General features: G+C 42.5%; 2 protein-coding genes across 2 annotated transcripts; both read right to left on the bottom strand.

Annotated features, from left to right (window-relative positions):
- Positions 1-2,980: 2,980 nt before the first annotated feature.
- UFC1 (ubiquitin-fold modifier conjugating enzyme 1) lies at positions 2,981-5,717 on the bottom strand. The gene is made up of 6 exons (XM_015821512.1): positions 5,575-5,717; positions 5,205-5,272; positions 4,345-4,408; positions 4,113-4,189; positions 3,903-3,993; positions 2,981-3,222 (listed from the first exon to the last, which is right to left on the bottom strand). The coding sequence occupies exons 1-6, from the start codon at positions 5,695-5,697 to the stop codon at positions 3,151-3,153; spliced, it is 495 nt and encodes a 164-aa protein (XP_015676998.1). The 5' UTR covers positions 5,698-5,717; the 3' UTR covers positions 2,981-3,150.
- Positions 5,718-7,945: 2,228 nt separating this feature from the next.
- LOC107292408 (apolipoprotein A-II-like) lies at positions 7,946-10,603 on the bottom strand. The gene is made up of 4 exons (XM_015821493.2): positions 10,595-10,603; positions 10,000-10,075; positions 8,695-8,866; positions 7,946-8,066 (listed from the first exon to the last, which is right to left on the bottom strand). The coding sequence occupies exons 1-4, from the start codon at positions 10,601-10,603 to the stop codon at positions 7,946-7,948; spliced, it is 378 nt and encodes a 125-aa protein (XP_015676979.2).
- Positions 10,604-14,494: the final 3,891 nt, after the last annotated feature.

Genomic DNA, 14,494 nt, shown 5'->3' with positions numbered 1-14,494 from the left:
AAGAATAGTGTGTTTTTTTTCTCTAGAAATCAGCCCAGAAATAAATGCTATTTTTAGCTTCAGGGCCAATAAACTGTCCTTAGATCGATCCTTTTAGGATGAGCCTTAAAAAGAGTTAATTTGCAATAGCAACCATAGAGGTGTGCTGGATAGGAAACCACACAATCAGCAATCAATATTGCGACAAATTATGACAATTAACAGACTTTTCCCCCCCCCTGAAAAATACACCGAACAGAGCCAGGAAGGAAAATGGGATAAGAAGAGGAATCAATTTCCCATCTGAATCCCACTCCCTAAATACAGTAATCAAAATCTGAATATAAGTGATCAGATCTAACTGGAAACTCCCTAAATGAACAATGGAGCCGTACAGTAAACAGCTCCAAGGCTGCTTACTAATATTCTTATTAGCAAGCAGATAATCACCTAGAAATGAGGAATGTTGAGTGCAAAAGACTGTTAGCACAAAGATTTTTTTTTAAAAAAAATCAAAACTTTTGAGCTTACATGCTCTTGCTGAAGTACTAAGTATGGGGTAGACACTTTCTAGTAGGGGTGTGTGTGGAACTACTGTAATTAACATAGCTGGGAACAATAGGAATTGTAGTTCCTGGCATCTAAAAAGGACCAAATTGAAGGGAGGCTTATTGGTGTGTCTGGGAGGGAGAGGGAAGATGGGAAGGAAGGGAAGGAAAAATAGAGGAAGGGAGGGAGAGAAAGAGAGAGAGAGAGAAAGAGAGAGAAAGAGAAAGGAGGAGGGAAGGAAGGACAGAGGGAGGGAGAGGAAAGGGGAGAGGGAGAAGAGAGAGAAAGGGAGAATACATATTACCTTGAGTGCTTAACATGCAGACAGCCCAGGTTCGAATCTCAGAAGGGTATGTCTGGTTGATAAGAACTAAAAAGTTCGAAATAGCTATTCCAGTTTTCCCTTAATTCTTTGTTAGCAATCCAAATTTTGAAAAACATACATACATATATATACATACATACAAACGTCGCCAAGACACTTCCAATTTTACGTGGGAGAAAACCCGAATAACCAAAGACCTACATACAAACACCCGCGAAAACCTCAGAAAACATATATACATACGTACATATATATAAGTGGGGGTTTTTTATGATGCACCAGGTCAGTCCAAATATGGGAAGAAGAAATCTTTTGCCTGTAACTCTTTGTTAGCAATCCAAATTTAACACATACATACATACACACACACACACACACACACACACACACAAACACACATATATTCTGCCATTAATTTATCCTAGCCAGCAGAGCCAACTTCTGCAACTGGAGCCCTCCAGAAACCACTTCTGCTGGGGGGGGGATGATGGGAATCGGAGTCTTGCACATCTATAAACCACCCCTTATTGGAAGGGGGTGGGGGAAACCCATAAAATAATTTATTTTGGCTCTTCCCCGCCCCCCAGCCGGGGCTGGGCCGGGGTCTTTTCTCACCCGTCCTTCCCCGCGGGCCCCTTTGCGCTGGAGACTACCTTTCCCATCTCTCCGGCCCACAGACGGGCCCAAAGCCTTGCAGCCACGATGGGAGTTGTAGTCCTCCACCTCTGGCAGGCTGGGGAGGGTCTCGGGGGTCCCCCAGCCTCGGGGGCAGCGCCTCCTGAGATGGCGGGGACCCCTCCCCATCTTCTACCCGGCGCAGGGGGGGTCACCTGCCCACCCGAAATAGGGGCGCCTACCCCCCCAAGGACCCCTCCCCTGAGGCCGACTCACCCACCACTCCCCCCACCGCCTGCAGGTTACATAATAATGCCCCCCTCCCTGTCCACGCCCCTTCCCCCCCCGTGTGACACCTATATAATGTATAGGCGGCGCCCTTCCCCCCCCTCCCGCCCCCCACGGGCCTCTCCGCATTCCCACCGCGCCGGGGCACCTCGGTTACAACGGCGTTCTCGAGACCCCCGGTCGGTGGGCCGCTCGCCCCGGCCCCCTCAGCGGCCCCGACGCCCCCTCCGCTGTCCCCGCACCCCCCCAAATACAACCCCGAGCCGCGAAGGCCGTCAAGCGTGGGGGCCTCACCGCCGGCGCGACGCCATGGCAACGACTCCTGCCGCTCCGGCCGCCATCTTTGTTTCTCCTCGCCCTCCCGCTCCGCGTCGCGCGTTGCCCGGAGCACGGCCGGCTTCGCCGAGGGCATCTGCGCAGGCGCAGGCTGGCGTCGGCCGGCTCCGGAACGCGCCGCCGCCAAGAGAGACGGCGGTCGAGCGTGGCGCATGCGCAGCTCCGTCTCGTTCTCGGTTTTTTTTTGTGGAACGTCCTCCAGGAGGCGCTTCTTGTTTTCCTCCCGGCCGGGCAGAAGCCACGCGCTCCTCTGGTTGCCGCGGCAACGGGGAGCCGCGAGGCCGCAGCATGTTTTTTTCAAAAGTTGCTGCATTGCAATGTTTATGATCGGCCTTTATCCAGTGGGATTCCTGGGAGAAAATAATTATATAGGATCCCTTTATTCCTCAATACAAAAATTGCCTCCATAGGGTGGGCTCAAAAGGTCAGCCCCCTCCTAAGCATAACAATGCTCTGTAAATCCATTGGAAATGTCCATTTTGCTGTCCGAATTTGTGGACACCTAACCCTAAGTGGATTTGCCCCAACGAGATACGCAAATATATGCCAAGTGTCGAAATTTTTGAATAGACTCCCTCTGAGCACAAGCTAAAGAATTTATTTGCAAATCAGAAATGAGCTTCACGGGTGTTTTGCACAATCCAGCGGTACCAATTTTATAGCATAAATTGGCAGAAAACCTCAAGTCGTGTTCTTCAAGAGGTCAATCTGTCTGGTCTTGTTTCAAGTTGTTCGCATTCTGTGTTTTCAATAACCTTTTAAACCGCTTTCACACAAAAAAAAGCAGCATGCAAATTGCAATTGGTGTCCAACGTTCTGAAAAACTGGCATGCTGGTACTTTTCTTAAATAAATAAACTAGGTCATATACGTCTCGGTGGACTCCAAGTTACGGTTAACAGACCAGAAGGATTATTTTTAATTTGTTTTTGCTAGAGAGACACAATGCAGAGATTGGCTAGCAATCCACAAGAAGAAATTAGACACAGAAATATATGACAGTCAGTATCAAGGATCCAAGTGCCGGAGAGTCCTGGCAGAATTAGTGAGGTGGGGGCTTCATTTGTCTTTGTGTTCGATTAACCCTTTGGATATCAGGTCAGGAATCTCTACAGCCAGCCACGGTCCCAGCTGTAAGACAAAGGAAATAACCAAAAATACACAAAGTGAGTTTTTGTGACACGCAAGACTAGACAAAAAACAGAACTGCGTACAAGTTGTCCTTGACTTATAACCATCACTGAGCCCATAATTGCAGCTTGTCAATAAACAAGACATCACATGACCAACCCAAGTTTATAACTTTTTTTTTTTTTCCATAGTCATTAAGGGAATCTGGTCAGAAGATTGCAGCTGATTTTACAGCCTTTTTTTGCCACCGTTAAATGAATCACTGCAGTTTTTAAGTGAATGACACGGTCATTAAACAAAGCTAGGTCCCTTCACTGACTTTCCTTGTCGGAAGCCAGCTGGGAAGGACGCAAATGATGATCACACAACTCCAGGATGCTGCACCCATTGTAAACACCTGTCAGTTAACAAGCACTCCAATTTTGACGTGACAACGGAGGTCACCGTAATAGTCATAACTTGCAAAAAAACAGGTCATAAGTCACTTTTCCCAGTATCATCGTAATTTCAAACAGTCACTAAACAAATGGTTGTAAGTCAAGGATTACAAAAAAAATAGTGTTTGCTCACTGAAATCTGTCACTATGCTATCTGCATCCAACCCAACCCAAATTTTGCTCCTTTTCTTTGGAAGTTCTTCTCCTTCCAGCCAAATACTCCCCAACATGTAAGAAACTCACCCCCAAGGCCATGAGGTGGGCTAGTCCAAATTTTGGTACATTCCGAGCCCATAAGGGCTTGAAGTGGTCCGTCAGGCATATCTTGCCTCCCCTATAAGAAAAAAGACAGAGTGTCAGATTTTAAGAAAGTGCAATTGACAGAATGCAGGAGATATCGTTGGCATCAGATCAAGTACCCTCTAACAAGTATGAATTTTAAGCACAACTGACCTGTACATTTTGGCTGTTTTGCCATCCAGTTCTGGAACGGCGATTTCCGGTGCAGTAGATGGATAAGTAACTGGAATCTGAAAAGGAAGCAGACTAGGAGTGGCAGGCCATTCTTAGGAAAGAAGCCCCATCAGCATGGAGAAGGAGAGACCAGGAACGCAAATTAATTCAGAAAAATAAAAGGCAGAAAAAGAATAAGAAAACATCAAATAATAGATTGGGTAAAACTCACATCAAACTCGACGGCAAATTCGTATTTTAAGAGGTTGTGGATGTACCAACACTTCCCAAACCACCTACAGAGAGAAAAACAGAAAGGAAAAAAAGGAACTAAGGTAGCCATCAACTTGCAAACGTTGTTTTGATGACTGTTCAAAGTTACAACGCATGGAAAATAGTAACTGTTTTTCACATTTATGACCGTTGCAGCATCCCTGTGGTCACGTGATCAAAATTCAGACGCATGGCAATTGATTCATATTTATGATGGTTGCAGTTTCCCTGGTTAATTGTTAATTGGTTAATTGTTCTGTCAGGAAGTTTCTCCTTACTTCTAGGTTGCTTCTCTCCTTGATTAGTTTCCATCTGTTGCTTCTTGTCCTGCCTTTGGGTGCTTTGGAGAATAGCTTGACTCCCTCTTCTTTGGGGCAGCCCCTGAGATATTGGAACGCTGCTATCCTGTCTCCCCTCATCCTTCTCTTCATTAAATTAGACATACCCAATTGCAGCAACCGTTCCTTATATGTTTTAGCCTCCAGTCCCCTAATCATCTTTGTTGCTCTTCTCTGCACTCTTTCTAGAGTCTCAACAGATGCAGCAAGCATTCCCTCAATATATATCTGTATATGTAAATGTATATGTAGGTCTTTGGTTATTCAGGTTTTCTCCCGCGTAAAATTGGAAGTGTCTTGGCGACATTTCGACGAAGTCCCATTCGTCATCTTCAGGCTGGTGTCTTCAGGAAGTGTCTTCAGACACTTCCAATTTTACGCGGGAGAAAAACCGAATAACCAAAGACCTACATACAAACACCCACGAAAACCTCAGAAAACAAGTATATGTATATGTATATATATTCTTTATCTCTCTTACCTGGTACCTTCCTTGTTGGATTCTAACCTGAACCAGTCATTGTCGGCGTTCTTATTGTTCTCCACGTACTACAGGAACAAACAAACAAAAAATGACATTTTGCAAAGCAACGAGAGATGCTTAGGGTAGGTATGGTCCTGCCTCAACTTTTGCAAATCCAACTTTTAAGTTTGAGGCTGCTGTCTCCCTTGACCGTCTTTCCGACGACCGTATTAAGTGGCATCACTAGAGGGAAAGGAACAGACGCGTTCCTGCGTCCTGCCTTCGTTTGACCCTCTGGAGCCACCGTCGGCAACGCGAACCGTTGAAAAAAGCCACGGTAACCGCCGGAATATAATTTCCCGTGTCTTTCAGTAGACAAAGTACGGACCTTAATGAGCGCTTGGTACTCCTCCTTCAGCCGCTGGATCCACAGCTCCCGATCCCGCGGCCCGGCGTTGGTTTTCAGCAGCGGCAACGCAGCCACTACCCGCCGGGTCGCCTCGTCCGCCATCTTTACTCAGGGAGAAAGAGGAAGGCTGTACCGGAAGTGGCTTCACTAATGTAAGAGTAAAGCAGCTACAGTCCTCCTCCTTATCGAGGTCGAAGGGCTTCAACCGGAAATGCGTGAGGAAAATAGGGAAAGAACTGGAGCCGCCATGATGACTGCTGGCGGAAGTTCTATGTGAGGAGGAGAAGAGATTGCACTACTGTATCTTACGTGTGAAACGAATGAGTTGCGGGTAGAAGGCAGGTCGTGATGGGAGGGGATGCGAGTGACGCATCGCGCTAAGCCTAACCTGGTTGGTTTGCACTGGCCACATATTGTGTGTATGTGTATTTAAATTATATTATATTATAGGTAGGTAGGTTAGATAGAGAGAAAGAGACAGACAGACAGACAGACAGATATAGATGATAGATAGATAGATAGATAGAGATAGACACATAGATATAAATAGAGATAGAGATAGATAAACAGATAGACATAGATATAGATAGACAAACATAGATATAGATCAGTGTTTCTCAACCTTGACAATTTTAAGGCATGTGGACTTCAACTCCCAGAATTCCACAGCCAGCAATGCTGGCTGTGGAATTCTGGGAGTTGAAGTCCACATGCCTTAAAATTGTCAAGGTTGAGAAACACTGATATAGATAGACAGACATAGATATAGAGAGATAGACAAACAGACAGATAGCCATATATATAGACAGATAAATAGAGAGACAGAGATAGACAGATAGACATAGAGATAGAGAAATAGATAGAGAGACAGAGATAGACATACATACATACATACATACATACATACATACATACATATACACATACACACACAGGTAACGTATGACCACAATTCAGCCCAAAATTTCTGTTGCTAAGTGGAACAGTTGTTAAGTGAATTTTGCCCCACGTTACAACGTTTCTTGCCACAGTTGTTAAGTGAATCAGTAGTAACACGGTTTGTTAAGTGAATCCGGCTTCCCCATTGACTTTGCTTGTCAGAAGTTCACAAAAGGGGATCACATGACCCCAGAACACTGCAACCGTCATAAATAGGAGCCACTTGCCAAGCGTTCACATGCCAAGTGTCTGGATTTTGATCACATGACCACAGGGATGCTGCAATGGTCGTAAATGTGAAAAATGTTCATGTATATAGTATGTGTATCATTGAATCATGACCTCTGTAGATATATTATTGTTGTTGTTAAATATTTATAAATAACTCAAGGTGGTGATCATATCTAATATTCCTTCCTCCCCCTATTTTCCCTACAACAATCCCGAGGTGGGTTCTATCTATTGCATCTATCTGTTCGTCTATCCATCCATCCATGCATCCATCGGTACATCTTTCTCTATCCGTCTGCTTATCTATTTGATTATATTATTACTTCATCTTGCAAATCAATCTTCAAGCATTTTATCCTCTTGGATGAGTCAGCAACTGGACCTCAGTCCTTCTGTATGCAGATGACCTGCTCTGTTACCTGGAGCTTCTCCTACAATTCAAAGATTCTAGTCCTCATGATGCTAAATGAGATTTGAGTTCCCTAGGACCAAAAGCCTGGCAGGGGGTTCCCGAAGGTGATAACTTAGACAGCTGGGTGAAGCCAGGCTGGGATTCCAGGAAGTCAGGCACCCCAAAAAGCAGGAAACCAGACCGGAAGTAGGTGTCCAGAATGCAAAACTGGAACACCACTGGGCAATCTCCCTTTAACACCCCGAGTTTTCAATCAGATTAGACACACAGATACCAAAAGGAGAACCGGTTTGTCTTTATTTATCTATCAGCGTTAGGATCTCAACAGTTTCAATTCAGGAAAAAGTGCCAGGATTTTGCTAAATATACACCCTGGACAGAAGGAAAACGGAGAACTCAATTTTATATATATATATATAATATTTTATTGGTTTTCCAGTTTTACTTTTGAGTATTTGAAAAGCAACATGGTGACTGGGTTAATCAACAGTTCAGTAACAGAAATTTTGGGTACCGATCTCGGGTTCCATCATCAAATATTTCTTCTCTTTTTTCCCTTAAAATTTACTATGTCCTATTTTAAACTAGTACATTTCTGATTGCATCGAATTCGATAAAAACGTCATGATTACATTTATCAATGCATTTTTAGATTGCATCGAATTCAATAAAAACTTCATGATTACACTTATCAATGCATTTTTAGCTTAGACATCTCTTAATAGGTCTTCGTAAACAACGGAGAACTCAATTTTGAGAGAGTCGACTTCACGCTCCTTCTTCGGCGGGTTGCTGGGCCAGACCAGGGAGGTTGAACAATTGGGCCACGTTTTGCTTCATCTGCTCGGTGAGAGGACTAAAGCTTTCGTGAAATTGCTGAAACGCCGACCTGCAGGAAGGGAAAAAGAGAGGAAAAAAGAAAAAAAAACCAAACAGGAGAAGCTTACTCGTTCTCTATTCCACAAAAGCACCTCAAGCAGCTTTTAACCCGGGGCCCTTCTGCTTTAAGGTAGACTGCCGCCACATGTGGAGGTTCCACGTTTAATAAAATCAATTACGCCTGCGCCGAAATGCCAGGCATTATCTAAATATCAGTCCTCGAATTACAACAGCTCCTTTAGGGACCCTTCAAAGTTACAACAGCACTGGAAAAAAAGTGCCTTAGGAACCTTTTTCCCTCCACTTACGACCGTTGCAGCATCTCCGTGATCACGGGATCAACATTCAGACACTTGGCAACCGACTCGCATTTACGACGGTTGCAATGTCCCAGGATTCCCCTTTTGCAGCTTTCTGATAAGCAAAGTCAATGGGGAAGCTGGCTTCATTTAACGAGCAGGTTCCTCACTTCACAACGGCAGCGATTGACTTAAAAGCTGTGGCAGGAAAGGTCGTAAGATGGAGCAGGACCCACTGGACCAATGTCTCACTTAGCGATGTAAATTCTGGGCTGAATTGTGATCGTAAGTCGAGGACCAGAATGGAAGAAGGGACTTAGAAAAAAAAACAGCACTTACTCTACTTGGCTCCTTATGTCTTCTACCGTCGTTTGCCCAAATTTGTCGATGGAAGAAGCGAATCCCTCGGTTTGCTGTTGCAGCCTCCGGATTAATTCAGTGAACTGAGCAGTGAAGGCGTTTGAGACTGGAACTTGAGGTTCTTCCTCGGCTTGACGTTTCACTAAACTACCTGTGTAAAATACAAAGTCAACTGGCTCATGTTAGGTCTGTTCACTACCTTGAATGATTACATCATCATCATCATCATCATCATCATCATCATCATCATCATAATATTGGAAACGGCAGAATACTAGACAAGAAAGAACTGGAGAAGATCACAAAATACAAAGACCTACAAATAGAAATAGAACGACTGTGGCAAAAGCAAGCAAGGGTAGTACCAATAGTCATAAGCGCCTTGGGTGCAATCCCAAAACAACTGGAGCACCACTTGGACACCATCATCGGCATTGACAAATTTGCCATTAGTCAATTGCAAAAGGCAGCCTTACTAGAAACTGCTTCCATCCTGCGGCGAGATCTGTAATACCATCAAACATCCACATCTGCCTATCCCAGGTTCTTGGGAAGGACTTGATAGGTAGACGAAAATGCCAAATCCAGTCCAAACATCTGGCTGACTGTGCGATGATCAATCAATAATAATAATATCTCTACAGAGCTCATGCAATCACTGATACACAATACTAATATAGCACATTATGAATACAAACACAAATATAGGTTTAAGTAGAATATCAGCCTATATATATGCTTATATGTTTTATATATGTGGGTGTATATATACATGTGTAGGTTCTCCTTTATTCTCAGCCTTTACTCTGATGATGTCAACAGCTAGTTGACGAAAGCTCAGTAATAAAAAGGCTATTTTACATCCTGGAGTTCACTAATTTTATTGATTCTTAAGAAATCAAATATTCAGAACAATCAAATATATATATTCGATATTTTACTTAAACCTATATTTGTGTTTGTATTCATAATGTGCTATATTAGTATAAAGATATAAATTATGCCAGAAAAGGACAGGACTGTGTCCCATAAAGGGGAAAAACTATGATTGATTTTCTTCGGTGAATAATCATTAACCCCGTCTTGAAAATATCAGCTGGTAGATTCTGTCATTTCGTATAAAATTGGGGTCCTTCCAAATACTCTCTTTTCATTGGTGGAAAGCTGGCCTTTCCCAAACCTTCCGACTGTCCACGTCTCTGTTCAGGCGTAATATTTACTCAGAAGTCAATAGCACCAAGTTGGCTGCTTATTAAAAAAAATACACCCTCCACTTTTACGTACCTTTTACATAGCAAATGCTGATCAGCAGGAAGATCAAGGCAAAAACTTTCATTTTCTCACACGCTTTGAGTTCAGCCTTTGGGAGAGAAAGGGGGACGAAGAAGGGGAAACAAACAGAGAAGGGGGAAAAAAATATCATTAAATGTCATTCCTTGCCTAGCTCATCCAGCTGTCCTTCTCTTGCAAATGTATGACTCAGCCAGTTGAACTTCTGATGATTATTATTTTTTTAACGCCATCATAGGGACTAGAAACTTTGATACTTGAAACGCCAGAAAACTCCTTAACTTCCGACCATTCATTTAATGATCATTTGAAGTTCTGACCGTGCTGGAAAAAAAATGATCAATTGACAATTTAATACTTCAAATCAATCGGCAATCCAGAGGTCAGGAACTTGGAAAGTCTTAGCAAATCACACACTCAGAAACTGAAGTGTAATTCAAGTGAAGTGAGCTGACAATGGGCAGCAGTCCTGGTTTGATTGAGTAAGCCAACATCTATGCTTAGACAGAGCCGTGCAGAAGAAGGATATGTTGGAAATATCTTTTTTTCCCCCAAACTAAAAACCTGGTTGCCACAGTTGGTTACTTGCCTGCCCCATATTTAGCAAAGGCAGTTGAAATGCATATATTAAATAATGAAAGAGAGAGAGAGAGAGAGAGAGAGAGAAGGAGAGAGAGAGAGAGAGAATAGAAGATAGACAGACAGACAGACAGGCAGGCAGGCAGACAGACAGACAGATAGATAGATAGATAAAATATAGATCGTAGATGAGATAGATAGATAGATAGATAGATAGATAGATAGATAGATAGATAGATAGATAGATAGATAGATAGATAGATAGATAGATGGAGATAGATAGATGAGATAGATAGATAGATAGATAGATAGATAGATAAAGAAAAAAAGATGATAGATGAGATAGATAGATAGATAGATAGATAGATAGACAGACAGACAGACAGGCAGATTACTATTACTTCTTTTCATTTTTTTAAAGAAAAGCCTTTGATCCTTACCTGTGTGAAGAATTTAAAAGAGAATATCTGGAGAAGAAATGTGTTTTAAGCAGAGGCTGGGTGTTTTATACCCTCTCCCAAGAGCACAGCCCCTCTTGCCTGATATTTTCTGACAATGATTGGCGCTTATGTCCCTTTCCCCTCCCTCTGTCTAAACCAGCCAGCCCCATCAATTCTCTTGGGAACGGGACAATTGCGGCTTGTGTAATTCTTGTGTAAACAGATTTGTGTGTGTGTGAGTGTGTATGTGTAAAGAGTTATCTTCTTTCCCCATAGGTACAAACTTTCATGATAATGTTCATGAAAGCTTTACAAGGGGGCAAAGCCCAGTCTGAAATCCTAATTCTCCTGTTTCTGACTTTGCTGAATATGTGTCTCCTAAGGGACATCTAGACTGTCCTGTTTCGAAAACCAAACACACCGTCAAACTCACGGGAGAACTCACACACACAAAAAAAAACACTCTGGGGAAAATTACAGGTCGTCCCCAGAATAACAAAATTGGAAGGGACCTTGGAGGACTTCTAGTCCAGCCCCCTCAAAAGCGCTCAACTTACAATTCATTTGTTGACCACTTCGTGGAAAATGTGACTTAGGAATGTTTTTCACACTTACGACCGTTGCAGCGTCTCCCCCCCCCCCGCCACGGTCCCGTGATCAAAATTCAAATGCTTGGCAACTGACTCGCATTTATGACAGTTGCACTGTCCCCTTTTGTGACCTGCAAACTCTATGGGATAGCCAGATTCATTTAACAACCGTGTGGCTAATTGAACCGCCCCATTGATCCCCTAAACAGCTGCGGCAAGAGACGTCGTAAAATGGAGCAAATCTGACTTAGCAACAGTTTTTTTTTTAACCTGGCTTGGCAGAAGGTCGCAAAAGGGGATCGCACCACACACACACACACACACACACGGGACACCACAACCGTCATAAACATGAGTACGTTGCTAAGAATCTGAATGTTGATTGCGGGGTCCTAAGGACACTGCAGCAGTCGTAAGTGTGAAAATGGGTGTAAGTCCCTTTTATGAGGACTATTGTAACTTCGGCCACTGAAGTATTAGTTCTAAGTTGAGGACTCCCTGTGTTTGGCTGGAGCAGGAGGGAGGGATGGTCACCCTCAAAGACCTGTTTTTGCCAGCTCATACGATTTGGGAGCAAGAAAAGTACAATGTCTGAGTTATCTCTTATCTGCTGGACATTAACCTCCAACATGTCAAGGTGGGAGAGAGAAAAAAGCAAACAGAGCTGAGAGAATTATTTTTTAAAAAAAATCCATGATGGGCAGAGAAACATCTGAAGGGCACCTCCTGATCCAGCTGGCCCCAAATCAGAGTAGAATAGAATAGAATATAGAGTAGAATATAGAATAGAATATAGAATAGAATAGAATAGAATAGAATAGAATAGAATAGAATAGAATAGAATAGAATAGAATAGAATAGAATAGAAATAATAGGATAGAAGAGAAGAGAGGAGAAGAGAATAGAGAACAGGAGAGAATAGAATAGAAAACAGAATAGAAAACAGAATAGAATGGAAAACAGAATAGAATAGAAAACAATAGAATAGAATATTATAGGATTGAAGAATAGAACAGAACAGAACAGAATAGAATATAGTATATATAGAGCAGAGTAGAGTAAAATTAATTTAGACACAGTGACCATCATAAATACGACTCCACTGTCAAGGATCTGAATTTTGATCGCAGAGCCATGAGGTATGCTACAACGGTCATAAGTGTGAAAAAGGGTCATAAGTCCCTTTTTTCATTGCTGTTGTAACTTCAAACAGTCACTAAGTGAACTGTTGTAAGTCGAGGACTATCTGTGTGCAGAATCAGAGATGGTTCATTTCTGGGTGTCAGTGCCAGCAAAAAGACCACAGAGATCCCCGTGAAAAGAAGAATCCTGAACACGTCAAAGATCGGATTTAATCCTACACTTCCTTGCATTGTTTTGATCTCCCAGCAATTGTGACAAGGAGCTCAAGGCAAGTGACAGATTAACCCCTGAGTTAAAGAGCAGGTGATTGATTGACCCAGATATCCTGAACAAGCCAGCATCTCTTCTGCCACCCGCCAAAGCCTTCCTTGTTAATACCCAAATGCCCGTCCTTATTCTCACAATCCGTAGGATAACAAATTTAACTGAAGGAGTGGACAAGAGAGGGAAGACAGGGAAGCAGGGATTAGTCCCAATGTTTGTTTTCAAATTCCAAAGTTCTGGAAAACTTTGATCATCATGGGACGGGATGTGTGTGTACGTGTGTTGTTGGCTTATGGCTGGCGGGTGATAAACACAGTGGACAGTCAACCTAATTTTGAAGGCCTTCGCTGAATTTCAAGATCCGGGAATAATCATTAATCATACAAGATTAATCATTAGGGAACACCCTGTTCTCTTCTTGTGGGTTTTAGAATACAAATTAAACAGTTTTTGTGTGCTAATGGCCTCAAATAAAGGTCTTCCAGGGATCAGAGAGAGGGAAGGCTTTAAGGGCATTTTCCAAAATTGGGGGGATTTGACACCTGCAGGACAGGTTATTGCCCTTAGGTGAGATACGTGGTGTAGAAGATAGATGGATGGATGTATTAGAGAGATGGATAGCTAGGGGGATGATAGAGGTATTAGAGAAGATAGATAGATAGATAGATAGATAGATAGATAGATAGATAGATAGATAGATAGATAGATAGATAGATAGATAGATAGATAGATAGACAGACAGACAGACAGACAGACAGAAAGACAGACAGACAGACACAAACAGATATATTAGATAGATAGATAGACAGATATGATAGATAGATAGATAGATAGATAGATAGATAGATAGATAGATAGATAGATAGATAGATAGATAGATAGATAGATAAAGACAGATAGCTAGATGGATGATAGAGGTATTAGACAAGATAGACAGACAGATAGAGGGAGAGAGATTAATTAGATGGATAGCTAGATGGATGATAGAGGTATTATTTATTTATTTATTTATTTTATTTAATTTATATGCCGCCCTTCTCCCGACAGGGACTCAGGGCGGCGCACAACATATTTAAAACCAGAACATATATACAATCCCCCCCTTAAAACCGAATTAAACCGAATTTTAATGTTGCGTCTTCCGAATATTTATTAGGAAGACAGATGGATGGATGGAGGTATTAGAGAGATGGATAGCTAGGGGGATGATAGAGGTATTAGAGAAGATAGATAGATATAGATAGATAGATAGATAGATAGATAGATAGATAGATAGATAGATAGATAGATAGATAGATAGATAGATAGGCAGACAGACACAGACAGATATATTAGATAGATAGATAGACAGATATAAGATAGATAGATGGATGGATGGATGGATGGATGGATGGATGGATGGATGGATGGATGATAGAGGTATTACTAGAGAAGATAGACAGACAGATAGAGGGAGAGAGATTAATTAGATGG

The sequence above is a fragment of the Protobothrops mucrosquamatus genome, unplaced genomic scaffold (genome assembly GCF_001527695.2).
Source record: "Protobothrops mucrosquamatus isolate PMUCROS unplaced genomic scaffold, P.Mucros_1.0 scaffold1339, whole genome shotgun sequence".
Taxonomy (NCBI): domain Eukaryota; kingdom Metazoa; phylum Chordata; class Lepidosauria; order Squamata; family Viperidae; genus Protobothrops; species Protobothrops mucrosquamatus.
Note: the sequence above shows the minus strand (reverse complement) of the source record. Positions and strands in the feature narration are given on the sequence as shown.

Coding starts and splice junctions, on each gene's coding strand:
- UFC1 (XM_015821512.1), bottom strand. CDS start 5,697: ATGGCGGACGAGGCGACCCGGCGGGTAGTGGCTGCGTTGCCGCTGCTG. Junction 4,409..5,204: donor TCCAACAAGGAAGGTACCAG/GTAAGAGAGATA, acceptor TTCTCTCTGTAG/GTGGTTTGGGAAGTGTTGGT. Junction 3,223..3,902: donor CCCACCTCATGGCCTTGGGG/GTGAGTTTCTTA, acceptor TTTGTCTTACAG/CTGGGACCGTGGCTGGCTGT.
- LOC107292408 (XM_015821493.2), bottom strand. Junction 8,867..9,999: donor CAGCATTTGCTATGTAAAAG/GTACGTAAAAGT, acceptor TATTTTACACAG/GTAGTTTAGTGAAACGTCAA. Junction 8,067..8,694: donor GACATAAGGAGCCAAGTAGA/GTAAGTGCTGTT, acceptor CCCTTCCTGCAG/GTCGGCGTTTCAGCAATTTC.